Below are 14,869 nucleotides of genomic sequence, written 5' to 3' on the forward strand. Positions count from 1 at the left end.
ATGACCTTTGACCTTTGTTTTACGTGTTGCCATCAAAAGGATTCTTCAAATGCTGATTCCTGTCTGAAGACACTTTCTGCCCGATGGCCAAATATTTTCATTATTGATTAATTTTGGAAGAGGAACAAAGCCAAGTTTTAGCTGAAGTGTCTCCAGCCTGGACATTTAAAAAAAATAATGCTTCTAGAACATCTATCAACATGCATGTTCAGGGGCGGAAACATTGGCTCATTAATCCACAACTAGAGCAGTGTTACAATCACAGGCCTCTAAATTAAACAATTAGCATCGCAAAAACCTGATGCATCCCTCTTATTAACTAAAAATACGCTTTCCAACACTGTGACGAGAGGGCCTGGATGAAGTGTTGTATTGCTGTCAATTTACACCATTTAGGGGCAGGCTAGTTAGATAGCTGGCTTGCTAATTCCACAATGCTCTCATGCTACAGTTGCACCACATGAACTGCCGGTTTTGTCCACGTTACTTTCACATTCAGCCAGACTGAACTGCTTTTTAAAATGAATTAGCTCATTAGCTTATCACTAATGCTAATCGCTAGCTTGCCTATCGTCGTGTTATAATTAGCTAAGTGCTGTTAAGGTTTGTTCCAGACAAAATACACTTTACACTTGTAAAAACACTTGCGTTTACGCTTGAGGTTGGGATATGTGCACGCTAGCATTTAGCGTACGGGATTCCCAGGCTAAGTGACACTTTGTTTGTTGTTTATTTGAATTGTTCATTGTTTTCTATTTGTCTGAAGCGTCCTTGAAAGGCGCTACATAAAGTGATTATTATAATATTTATTTCTGATATTTTATAGACCAAACGATGAATGTAGCTCTACTTTCTTTCTCCCTCCTGTATTGTAGAATCTCTTCATCTTTCCTTGGAGTCCCTGTAGTATAATCACTCTTCCCTCCACAGAATAGAATAAGAGTTTCACGAGCATGTGCCAGTAATTGTCCCGATGCTATCGCTATGCTCCTTCAGTGGAAGCAGAAGTGAAAGCTACAACGCCGTGGCTCGCTGCCCGACTCCGACGTGCCGCCAAGTCAGACCGGGCAGATCATCACAAACCAAAACTATAATGGCGGACAGAAAAGAGTGTCTGTCCTAAATAGGATTTCCCTTTTTTTTGTTTTGTTTCCAGACTCTCTCTTTCCCCTCCGGGCGAGCTCAGTGTTGAGTCTGGAGACACTGAAGCTGAAATAAAGATCATATATTTATAGACCAGTGCGTCTCACGTGTCTGGTCGTGGTAGGATTACACAACGGGGTTTTGGGAGATGCAGGTGAGTCTTCTGTACCTTCATTGTGGGAGACGTAACAAAGGGGCGTCTCATTGGACGCTTGTCTACCGTGATCCGGTGTCAGGGAAGTTCCCGGCGAACCAGATCGTTCCTCGTAATTAAATACGTAACGGTAACAGCGAATGTCATGTCAGTACGGTCCCAACAACAAACTGAAGGATTCACTTCATAATCAAATGTCTGGACGGTTTGAGTCCTCGTTTACACATTTAATGAAGCCTTTTCAGAAAACTGGGAAGTCTGTGAAAACAGAGGTGAAGGGCTGTAGTATTCCCGTTAACTCCAAAAGGTAGAAAACCTACAACACCCAGAATGCACTTGGGTCTTAGCGCCGATATATTTGACTTTCGATGAGCTGGGAACTCAGGGTAACAGCAACATGGAGGCAAGTCTCGCTGATAAGTGTATGGATGACAATGTGTCATTTAGCAACAACAACGACATTTTACTTCATGTAATCAGCACGGATTATGAAACGCGTGAATACGCTACACTCAGAGCTAGTGACGTAGCATAACAAAACACATGACTTTCAACCAGGGGACCGGTGTTCGTGTCCCAAAAGTGTTGTTGATTAATTTTGAAGTTAGAGATGTTTGTGACGCGTTATCAGCTTATTCAACATTCTTATTTTAAGCCCAACTGTGATGTTTCCTTTTAAAAGCTAACCAAGTGATTTGATTTTGTTGCGTTCAGTTTCAAGGTAATGACGTGGCAAAAAAAATAAAAACATAAAGCCTGAAATGTGTTATCGTGTGACGTGGAATGACGATAAAATATTGTGCAATTTATACATCTTCTCCGTCTCCCTTACAACTAAACTGAACTCTTGATTACGTTTCAAGGAATCAAAGTTCTATCCCGAAATTACAGTGGTAGCTTTAAACATGTAGTTACGGGACAAAACAAAACATGCTAAGTAACCTCGTAGCTAGGTTCAGGCAACAAAGTTAGGTTTAGTAGAAAACATGGTTCGGATTGGACAAGAACAGCAGTCTCCTGGGAGAAAGTTTTTTTTTAGGTCGGGTTGAATATACATACATTTTAAAAATAACTCCCTGTGCGGTACATCAGTGGTCAGAAACGGCATCACCCATATTGAATGGTGGTCGGTAAATGTTTAATTCAGAGAAACCGCAGACTAAAAGGCAGAACACAGCAGAGATCGTCGTCCATTTTTAATGGCTGAGCCCGTTTTCTGCTGCTCTGGCAGGACGTTTTCTCTCCTGGCTGAAAGTCAAAGTTAGAAACGTGGATGCAGAGATGATGAGAGACACCGAGACGCTCCGAAAGCCGTTGGGAGACGAGAACAAAGTAAAGGAAAAGCCACAGGAATCACTGGCAAGAGGAGAAGATTAATCTGGATGGGAAACATCCCGGAGGAGGAGGAGCAGGAGGAGGAGGAGGGAATAAAAGGAGGGAGGAGCTTCATGACCCTGTCCAGTGACATTCCATACGAATGGTTTCATTTATTAGCGGTTATCTAACTACAAAGAGCAGCGTTAATGTTTAATAAAGATTAACATTGCCAAAGTACCTGGAGTAGAAGGTACTTTTAAACTACCCTCAGGAAGACGAGTTAGAGAAAGGCACAAGTGTTGTCCTCGTCCGTAGAGGTGTTGAGGTGACAAGAACCAGAGCCCCATAAACCCACAGAGTCCACAATCAGGTCCTCGGCTGGGGACTGCAGGGTCCCCCCCAAAGGGAGGCAGCAGCAGGTTGCTTTAAAAGTCCCGTTATCTCGGAGGAGATTACTCCCCCGTCTCCCAATGCCCTCACGTCTTCTGGGATTTTACCTTTTCTTAGTGCATCACTTGTGTTTGCTGGCGGGCCGGCGGATAAAAAGACTCTTTCAACTGCAGAGAGTCGAGGTGAGGAGGGTTCACATTCCTGACAAATCCCAGTCTAAACACCTGCATGGCCAAGTGCTTCCTTCCTGTTCAGATACTCCAACGTACCCCCCCCCCCCCCCCCCCGATCAGAGGGTTCCCACAAAAACCATCCTTATACACCTGAAACTAGTCAAACCATCCTCATACACCTGGAAGTGAAATGTATCAAATCCATTTATTTAAAAAAAAGTAGGTGATACTCACATGCAAAAGTGAGAAAACATCACTTAACTGACACAAAACCCCCAAAATCTGAGCTTGTATGAGTTTCTAATAAGTATCCATCGTCCAACCATCGTCTACCGCTTATCCTGTATTCAGGGTTGCGGCTGGAGCCGATCCCAGCTATCATTGGGCGAAGGCGGGGTACACCCTGGACAGGACGCCAGTCCATCGCAGGGCTTCTAATCAGTATAAAACTTAAAATAATCAAGTAAAGTTAATGAAGAAGTTTGCATTGATTCAACTTAATTAAATCTAACAAAATTATTTAATTTATTCACACCGACTCAAAAGATGAATTGCTAAATCAGAATTCTTGCCATTTTATTGAATATATTGCAATAAAAAGAACACTTTATTGTGTTGAATATTGGGACGATCGTGAATAATTGTGATTTAAAATAAATCCAGGAATTCTCATGTAGCAACGAAACAATGTTCACATCTTAACATTTATTAAGCCCTTGTTTATGATTAACTTATTTTGTCATAACTTGTTTGTCTAAATGTTGACGTGACATTTTTGAACATATTTTGATATCTGGATAATGATGCCTCATTGTGAAACTAAATAAAAGGAGTTTATAAAGTGTAGATGGGTTGAAATTATAAAGCTTCTTTGTCATTCTCGGCGTCTCTGATCTCTAATCTCTCCCCAGATAGCGGAGCAAAAACTTTATTATCTTCTCTTCCTGCCAAACATCCCGAGATGCGTCTTAACATTTTTTTTCTGTTGGACTAATTCCGTTACATCACAAGTAAGTCGGCCTTTGTGAGGGAGGCGTGGCGGAGCACAAAGGCCGGCCGGGAGATCCTATCACTTAAAGAGGGATCCGTGCCGGTGGCCCTGAGGTGCTCCTGACTACGGCGGCGGCGGCACAAAGCCCACAAAACATTTTACAGCCATCAATATTCCTCCTGGTTGCCACGGAGACAGCCGCTGTAAACTTCAAGCCACGGTAGCGTCAGTCTAACTCGACGTGGGTTTTGTTTGAGATCCGTGTGATGGTGTTTAAAGGAATAGTAAAACAGAAACAGAGAAAAGTGAGGTCCGGGTGTGAGAAACCAGCGCCGGTGTCTCGTGTTTGCAGTGAACGCACCTTTGGCCTCTTTATGTGATGTAGAAGCACTGGTCCAGGGTCAGCTGTTCACGGCTCAGCTAGTGTCCAGCCAGGAGTGACAACCCCCAGTTCAAGTCACCAACTCGAGGAGGACTCTGAGGGTCTAATCACCCCCCTCTGGACCCTGGTCCAGGCCGGTCTGCTGACCTGTGGCCATTCAGCATCATGTTGGAGGTTTAAATCCGCTCTAATTGGCCGGCAGAGTCTTTGGAGAGATAAACGGCATGGAGGCGTCTGTGTTTGCTCTTTTGTGATTTGAAGGGGGGGCTCGAGGTCAACAGGCTTTTGAGGTCAGGGGGTAAATGACTCCCCCCCCCCCCTCCCCTTCAGGACTCCATAAAAGACTAATGACTGCTGGGGAATGTGATTTAATAATACACACCTCAGGGCAAGCAGATATCTCATCACGACCTTGTCGGCGGGAAAAACAATCCGGCTCACCGACAACAAACGAGAGCTTAACTTCCCCCAGTTACTTTACTCTCTCCTCTATCCCTCTCCCCCTCTCTCTCTCTCTCCCTCTCTCTCTCTCTCCCTCCCCCGACACCTGAACGTAAACACTAGACCAGCAGAAGGTTTTGGGTTCTGATGGGACTCTCCGACGCCGCAGGAATGTAAAAGTGTAAATCACTCACACGTTTCCCTCCAGTGAAGAAAAAAAAAGCAATGAAAAACTTAATTTTGACAAAACTTTCATCAACAAACACAAAAGGCCACTAAGAAGGTTAATGTAGGGAGCATGTGGGGGGGCTAGGGGGTCCCGGGGAGCTGCGGTTTTCCTGCTCGCTGGTTTTCTGGAATGCTTGACTTGACAGAGCAGAAAAACCACTTCAATGGGGGGGGGGGGGGGGGGCAAATCCACCAGGGGGGGCGAGGTGCTGAGAATGTGCACTTAAAGGGGGGGGGGGGGGGGGGGTGAAGGGGGTACCTGCAGCTTGGTGCATAAGACCACAACTCCGATTTGGGGGTGAAACCACACTGGTGTGAAAGTCATTTGTGGACGCCGATGACGGATTATCCAGTTTCATCCCAAACAAAGACCTCGGTTTTGTTTTTTTGTTGCTGAATATAAACAGGAAGTAGAACGTATCGATGATGTCAGAATTAAAAAACAGCATCATGATTGGGTTTAACGTTAAAGGTGGGTTTATTTTTCCTCTTATAAATAGGTGAAGGCCCGTCCCTTCCTGTGACCATCATGGGACCTTATTTCCGAGTGGCGTCTCACTCGCCTCATCATTGAGCCCAACATGGCGTCTCCTGGTCTCCTGTCTGCCGTCTAGCCCCCCCGTCTGTCTGTCTGGAGGTGTAGGAAGAAGCGACTTTGAAGCGTGCTCTGTAATTAGCGGTTCTATATCACGGCTGTCTGGACCTGCAGAGATACGCTTGTGATCATGAGATGGAGAGACGAGGGTTTAAATCCGACGAGCTGCTTCCACGCTGGTTTACCTCGATGAATATTAAATATGACTTTTTATTTCCCTCCACGGTGACCTATAGTGACCTCGGACGTAAGCCTGCATTCACTTGCCGTCCTTACTTAGTAGATCAAAGCCCGGGGACCGGGTCAATGAAGGGACTGCCAGCGGACTAATGTAGTCTCCTGTTCCTGGTCTCTATAATGGAGTTTAGAGCAGAATGCTGAGTCCTCACGAAGACCAAGGAAGTGGATCACATCAGGTATTAACACCGGCTTCCTGTCAGTCAAAATAATTTAAAATGCTGCAGGATTTTAAAGCGCTGACTGGTTTTATTACATTGTGAACCATCCAGACCGCTCCGGTGGTCTGGTTCAGGTCTAAACACGCAGAGGCAGCATTCAGTTTCTCCACATATCAGGAACAAAGTCCCAGAAACATGCAGGTGGGCCATCAAGTCTGACTTCATCACATCTCAGCTCATATTATTCACCTATTTAATAATATATGCAGAACAAAATACGCCAAAAAATCCCAATTTCTTTGCATTTTTATATTAAATTCCGATGTTTTTTTCTTCCTGGAAAACAAAATATATAAAACAAAAATATCACGACTATATATTTTATATTATATTTTTTTGATGAAGATTATGAAGGAGAAATAAAAATAATGCTTAAATTAAATGTTTAAATATATAAACTTTGTGTGAGTCAGGGTCTTTCTGATAATTACATTTTAAAAATTATTTTAAAATGATTTTATTTTAAAATATACATGTAGATTTTTAAATTAGCCTCGGTTTAATTCTTCTCCCATGAGTGAGCTAGATGAGGATGACGACGACGACCTTTAAAGCTCCGCTGCCGGCTCTGGTCTCTGGTGAGAGTTACGTAACTTGTCGAGCAGAAAGAACCTGACGGCCACAAACGTTCTCCTGGACTCTTTAAACCTCGTTAGTCAGCTGGTGGACTCATGTGTTAACGACGACGTCGCTGCTTGTTATGATTCATTTGTTCAGACTTTCACTGAGCCGATCTGCGAGACTGAAACTTTCCTCTGAACCAGGAATGTGGTAACCTGCCAGCCATGTGCTCTGGGAGCAGGAGAGCCAAAAGGCCGGGTACCAGACCCCCCCCAGACCCGCCTCCTCCACACTGAGCCGGTGTAACTTAAAACCAAGCAGAGGTTTCTACCAGTCAGACACTGATGGGGTGTCATAGGAGAGCCGTCCAGATCCAGGACCAAGGACCAGGGTACGCAGGACCAGTAGGTATAATATCGATAAAATCTCTCATGATAAATCCATTGTAGTGAATTTCCATTATCTTGATAAAGTCATCTAGTTATCGTGATGGAGAAGTGAAAAACATCCAGGTATTATCATAGAAGTGAGAACAGACTGGTTTTATTTTTTTTATGTATTTATAATTTGTTTATGCGGGGCGACTTTATGATTTATGCTCAACTAAATTTTTTAATTACATTTTAATGTCTCATCTGTGATTAAGAGAAAATATATTTTGATCGTGATGAACTACACTTATTCTGACCACGAAATTTTCATATCGTCCGACGTCCAGAATATAAATATAAATATAGCCACATCAACCAACAGAGGGACAGTAAAAGCATCACTTTAGAGTCTTCTATATCTGGACCGGCTGACTCCAGATCTGCTGATGGACGACACAAAGGCGTCCTGATACGAGAGACTCTCAGCGTTTTAAAAATAAACCTCCACACATACACAGCTAACAGCTAGCAGCAGCACCAGCAGGTCAATCACCCCCCCTGCTCCATTTACACTGATTGTTCGAGGCTGCCCCCGACACACATCCATATGAAGAGCACAATTAACAGTAATTAGGCTTTTCCAGCCAGGAGGAGGGGTGGAGGGGGTCAGCTGGTAACCGAGCAACAGGGAGCGTTGACTTTACTGTTTAAACAGCAGCTTAATCCCAAAATGAGCTGGAAGACACCCTCCCCCCACCCCAAAAAGAAAAAAAATAGCACTTCTATGTTCTTACCTATAGCACTTTGATCATAGGACTGTTGTTTTTAAGGTATGTTTGTTAACTCAGACGAGGACCTAACACTTGTTTAGGTCTACTTTATCGGCAATGATATGTTGTAGTTTCTTTCTTTTGACAAATGTACTTATTGTAAGTCGCTTTGGACAAAAGCGTCTGCTAAATGCCCTAAATGTAAATGTAAAATCATTATCTAGGTAGCTAGTTAGTTAGGTATCTGGATAGCTAAGTATCTAGTTAGCTAGGTATCTTGATAGATTGGTATCTAGTTAGCTAAGTAGCTAATTAGCTTGGTATCTAGTTAGCTAGTTATCTTGATAGATCGGTATCTAGTTAGCTAGGTAGGTCTGTAACCAGCGTAGCGTTGAAGAATGGCTAGCAAGCCAACTAGCCAGCTCGTTAGTTAGCTAGCTCTCTCTGTTAATTCCACTGCTTTAATAATGTGTCACTCGTTCAATAAAAATGCTGCGAACAAACTAGTGAGTCATCATCATATGGCAACCTGGCCAACTAGCCAGCTAGTCTGCTATGAAGGTACGTTAGTTCCACTCTGACCATCTATTGTCCTTCTATTCCTATTTTATTATCTTATATATCTAGATATTATCTATATATGACTGTCTATGTCTATATATATATATATATATATATATATATACATATACACACACACACACACACACACACACACACACACACACACACACACACACACACACACACACACACACACACACACACACACACACACACACACACACACACACACACACACACACACACACACACACACACACACACACTTTGAAAACTCATCGGCAAACTTGACTTCAAACAAGCTACAAACACAGGTGGAAAAAAAAGACGTCTCAATGTCTAAAATCAGGCTTAAGAGGGGTCGGGGTCTGGTCTTTTTTGTTTTAAATAAATACCTGCAGGCGAACAGTGACAGAGTGCAGGAAACGGGGTGTAGGGGGGACACGTGAGGACTTGTTGAACCTAAACCTGAGTGGGGTAAATCCACCGGGATATGTGTCCGAGCTGGGGGAAGAGGAGAGGGGAGTGCTTGGTTTCCTAAGTGCTTCCTGGAGAGAGAGTGGCTTTAAACATAAATACACCACAATATCAACCCCCCCCCCCCCCCCCCCCCCAGTCACCCTAGGGGGGAGGAGGGGGGAGGCCAGGAGATGAAAAGAACCAGACAATGACCACATGCTGTGTTATCAGGGTGATACCTTCTCACCGTTGGCCAAGCAAAGTTCACCACAGCATCCTATATATAGCAGAGCTTCTGACTATTTATTAAAAGTATTCAGATTCTGATACATCGCGGTTCATGTTAGAAACAATGACACTGTTTAACACTCACATGGTTAAACTGTTTCTAAAGTTTTTAAACTGTGTTCATTCAAGTGTAAATCACAGTATTGGTGCTTAAAAATTATCATGATAAAAAAAAACTATAAATATTACTCTGCCAATCACTACATTAAAAAAAGAAGAGAGAAACATAAATACAGAAAAAAAAAATCACAAACTGCTCTTTTTGTGATGTATATTCAGAATATTCAATACATTCTGGCATTGGTTTTTAAATAAAGGTGGTTTGGCTTCTTAAAAAGACAAATATTGTTTTTGTATGATACATCTTATAATTATGTTAGCAGCATATCTTATTCATATATTAAAACATGTGAAACAAGACACTTCAACACACTTAATATCTACATTTAATATAATATTTATTTATTGGTCCATCTTTTTTTTAATTAATTATTTAAAAAAAAATTAGGGTTGCCACCAGCACCTGCTGCCTATTAAAATAGTTACCTATAATAAAAAAAATACATGTATAAATCCATAAGCGTCACGCTGTAAAGAGCAAACAGGTAACGCGAACTAGCACGCGCTCGGGACGGACACACGCCCCTCAGCAGCGCGTGTCCCCGAACGTTACCGAAGAAAAGTCTCCACAAACAACAACAACAACAACAACAACAACAACTTCACGTCACGCGACGCGCGGTAAACGTCGCTAACTTTTTTCCACTCGTGTAAACTCCTAAAGACCCCCCCAACCCCACTCCTCCTCCTCGTGCGGGTTTTTCCGTAGCGCGCTCCAGTTCCCAACATTTTAAACAGCAGAGACAGAAAGCCAGTACTCACGCACTGCCTCCTGTTTGGGGTCCAGCTCGTCGCAGTCTTGCTGGATCCGACCGATCCTGCCCTGCAGACCCCGGACCCGCAGGCTGGTGGACGCCAGCTCGCCCTCCAGCTCCTGGAACACGGAGCAGGCGTGCTTGGCCAGGTCCGACAGCTGCCGCAGGGTCCGGGACAGAGCCACGTTACTGACCGAGACCAGGTCCTCGAAGGGGGGTAGCAGCGCCTCCTCGTTCGGGACTGGCCGCCTGTAAAGTAGCTGCGGCTCCACGACTCGCTTGGCGAACGGCATGTCGGCGTGGACCCAGCGGGTAAATCCAACAAAAGTGAGCGGAGGGTGAGCGGGACGCTGTTCTCTGTCGCCCCTAGTCCGGGTTCGGTGACTTCAGCTGCTACTGGAGCCCCCCATCCTTTCATTTAGCGGGCGAAGGGGGACTGTGGTGCTCCTGGCTGCTCCACCGACTCATCTGCTGCCTCTCCTCCGACGCGGACTGTGTTCCTCACCGCCCCCAACCAGGAGAGGTGTTTTTTAAAAAACGGCGGTGGTTAAAACGTGGAGTGGGATTCCGGGAATATACTGGATCAGGACTCCAACCGCCGCGGAGCTGCAGTGTGTGTTGGCTTCACGGCCTCTCGGGAAAACTGAACACTGCCGAGACCTGAAGTAAAGTCCAGTGGGACAAAACGTTCCTTTGTTTTTGTTTGTCCCTCCTGTTGTTTTTAAATGTCTTTTACTACATTTGACATGACTCAGCATTAAAGTTTCACCAACACGTCCTTAACAGACTACACTGTTCACTAAAAACCTGGAATACGGAATAAAACCCACCAACACTCCAGTTCTTAGTTTCATAGCAGCGGACGAGTGCCTTTGGTTCTTTTTGATTAAAAACGTACACATAAAGAGCCAAAGCATTTGACACCCGATTCCCCAACTCGGTGAATGAATCTTCGAAGAGATTGTAATCTCTATTAATTTAGCGTGAAACCGCTCAGTGAACTATCTCTGGTCTCACACAACGTAGTATGTCACCAACACAGTCGTTAGTTTGGCTTGCTAGCTAGCTAGCTAACTTAGCTAGGTACGTCACCAACACAGCCGTTAGCTTGCCTTACTAGCCAGCTAACTTAGCTAGGTACGTCACTAACACGCCGTTAGCTAATCTTGCTAGCTAGCTAACTTATGTAGGTATGTCACCAACACAGGCCATTAGCTTGGCTTGATAGCCAACTAACATAGCTAGGTATGTCACCAACACGGCTGTTAACTTGCCTTACTAGCTAGCTAACTTAGTTACGTTCCATGTGCCCCTTCTGGTGTTCCCCATATGAAAAAATACGTACAGTAGTCGACAGAAAAAGAGACAAATATTTCTTTTGAATACATTTTAATTTCTATCATTAATTTTACACATCTGATGTATGTCACTTTTAAAATATCTTTATTCAGGTCCATTCTCAGTTTGTCATCGTATCACTTAGTTTAGCGTGAAACCCTTCGGTGAACTGCATCTTTGGTCTCACACTGTTAGCGTGGCCTGCTAGCTATCCAGCTAACTTAGCTAGGTACGTCACCAACACAGCCTTAGCTGGGTTCCATGTCTTCTGCGGCACAATCGGGAAGTAAAGTAGTAGTAGTAATAGTACTAGTAGTAGTCCAAAGAGCTACAGTACAATATGTGTATTTGAGCATTAAAACAAGTATTAGCATATACATGATTCCAGAAGAATGTTTACAACTTGATATTTACTTCCTTCAATCTTTATTAGTTCATGAAACCGTGAAAAGTCGCTCTCTGGTTTCCCCATCAGCGGTGGTGTCCACCTCGGTGGCGTCCACCTCGGGGTCCGAGCTTCATTCACATTTGCTGAATGAGTGTTTAGCTAAATCCCAGCAGCTGACGGGGCCAGAATCGGCCGAGGTGACGGCCGAAAAGCCCCTTCCTGTGGCCTGACTAACGTCCACACCAGAAGTGCAACCTTTGCAAAGGGTGGGGGGGGGGGGGGGGGGGCAGGACAAAGCAGGGACCGCAGCGACGGCGTATGCCGTCATCTTTGAGTAATGGCGCCACAACAAAGGGGCTCACTTGAACGGACAAAAGCGAGTAATCTTTGTTGTGAGAAGAGTCGGCTTTAACTCAATGCCACGCGGGAGAGGTTATACAGGCGCTGCAAAGCTGCCACACGTTGACTTCTGTTTAAGGTCATGAGATCAACGGATCGTCATCGATGGTGAAATTAACATGTTGATTTGAACATTTAAATGTCAACAGCAATCCTGTATACATCCAAAGATATATTTAATTATAATTGTATGTGATTTATTGCTCACTTTTACTTCCTTACATGTCTAACTATAAAGAAGTATGTGCACTTTTGATTTACAAAATAATAATTTACCTTCGAGGGATACAAACATCCATCCATCCATCCATCCATCCATTGTCTACCGCTTATCCTGTATTCAGGGTCGCGGGGGGGCTGGAGCCGATCCCAGCTGTCATTGGGCAGGGTACACCATGGACAGGACGCCAGTCCATCGCAGGACCAACATGTAGAGACAAACAACCATTCACTCTCACATTCACACCTACGGCCAATTTAGAGTCATCAATGAACCTATCCCCATCCTGCATGTCTTTGGACTGTGGGAGGAAGCCATATAATATATATATATATATATATATATATATATATATATACACACACAATGGATTGTATACTGCATACTATTTGTATTTACTGTATTATGCGTGATGACTGAATAAAATTCTACTTACAAACATTTGGTCATTACAACATACTTTCTGTGCCGTGTACGGATGCCCGATGCTGTCAATCAAATCAGGGAGTTCTATGTAGATGTGCCCTCATTGACAAAATATAAAAACACTGTGGGACTCCGTCAATTACGTCACTGCTGGACCATCCATAATTTTTAGCTACTTTGTTGTAATTTAAGTTCCTCTGGTTAACAGTGACGCCACATTTTATTGTGAATAATAAACAAATTTCCCCAAATGAATACATAAATAAAAGTATTTTGCATCTTTTTATGGATTTGTCTCAATCACTCATGCTCAGCGCAATGCATGATGGTACATAATGTTCGTGTGAGTGACCATCGCTACTCCTCAAGATGAATTGTGGGATACCCCGAGTCCTCCATATAGGGTATAATAACTCTCACTGTACGCAGAGACTTCAACTCTACTATACGCCTCCAGCTAGACAAATGATTAGAAAGCCATGTAGATAATAATAATAATAATAATAATAATAATAATAATAATAATAATAATAATCGTAATAATCCACACCTGCATGGCAATTACATAAAGCGTTGGCGTATACTTAAGAGGCAACACATGTCTGACACTTATAGTTTCCTCATCACGTGCAGCTGTCGTCTCCAAACACTGCTAAGTGGTATTTATAGTTGGGTTGCTGCTAAGCTGAATGAATATAACCAGAGACGAAACCAAAGCTGCAGCCTGGGGAGGCGATGCCTTCAGGTACTGACACACCAGGCCCTGGGCCAAGATACTGGTCCAGATACTAGTCCAGATACTAGTCAAGACACTGGTCCAGATACTGGTCTAGACACTAGTCAAGATATTGGTCCAGATACTGGTCTCGGCTGCTACAAGCGCCTTGTTGTCATCTGGCATGGCCTGTCTGTCTCTCCCATGTCGAACTCGTCCTCTCTGATGTGGGTGCGACGCTTCGCTCCGGAACGCCTCCAACATCGCTCGCCTGTTTTCTTTGGATCCGAGAATCTGTTTCCTTTTGCTCTTTTTCTCGAAAAGAAAAGTCCTGGGATTTCAATCACCCATTTCTGTCATACTTTACTTTGGTCTTCTGCCGGGGCTCGAACTATGGGTCTTTTTTCTTTCACAATGCTTCACCACATCCTGAAAGTGATTTATTTGCTGTTATTTCTAGGGGGGTTACATATCAACCATGCAAACTGTAACAGCAACGCCAGCAGCTCTGTGAAACACAGCAGTGCTTTGAGCTAAATGCTAATGTTAGCATTCTAACATGAAAATGCTAACATGCTAATCAATGAAATAAAAAAGGAGTAGAACAGTTAAAAATGTTAGCGTTGCAGCTGTGCCACTAAAAAAATGTACAGTAACGGCTATAAGTGATGTCATAACGTTGATGTTGTCAGATGATTGACAACTTTTTTTGGCTAATTTTCTGTAATAGTTGCAACATTAAAGCAATTGACCTAGCAAGCTAGCTAGCTAACTAGCGGACAACTGGCAGATTCCAACACTATCACTCTGAGACCCAAAAAGCCCGATTTAGCAATAAGCATGCTATTAGCAGCCAATTTGCTGAATAGCAAGCTGAGGCTGACGGGAATATCGCTAGCCAAGCAAGTAGTTGGTCACAAACCAAAGTATCTGGACTGCCAAAGTTATTGCGGTTCAATTCAAAACCACAAACGTCAACGTCACAGTGGCACTGGAGGAATTAATCTTCTGGAGACCATGAATATCTCCTCTTAATGTTGATGTCACAGTGGCGCTGGAGGAATTCATCCTCTGCAGACTATGAATATCTTCACCAAATGTCAACATCACATTGGTGCTTGAGGAATTCATTCTCTGGGGACCATGAATATCTCCCCCAATTGTTGATGTCAGGGTGGCGCTGGAGGAATTCATCATCTAGGGACCATGAATATCTCCACCAA

The 14,869-nt window shown here is 43.6% G+C and overlaps 1 protein-coding gene across 2 annotated transcripts in view; it reads right to left on the bottom strand.

The window, feature by feature from the left end:
- Window positions 1–10,635, bottom strand: part of nhsa (Nance-Horan syndrome a (congenital cataracts and dental anomalies)) — a 48,646-nt gene extending 38,011 nt beyond the window's left edge. For both annotated transcript variants that reach the window (XM_084010600.1, XM_084010599.1), the window contains exon 1: window positions 10,168–10,635. In XM_084010600.1, coding sequence (XP_083866726.1) covers window positions 10,168–10,453 — 286 coding nt within the window. In that variant the 5' untranslated portion in view covers window positions 10,454–10,635. The remainder of the gene's footprint in view (window positions 1–10,167) is intronic.
- Between the last annotated feature and the right edge of the window lie 4,234 nt (window positions 10,636–14,869).

The sequence above is a fragment of the Eutrigla gurnardus genome (genome assembly GCF_963514095.1).
Source record: "Eutrigla gurnardus genome assembly, chromosome: 6".
Classification (NCBI taxonomy): Eukaryota; Metazoa; Chordata; class Actinopteri; order Perciformes; family Triglidae; genus Eutrigla; species Eutrigla gurnardus.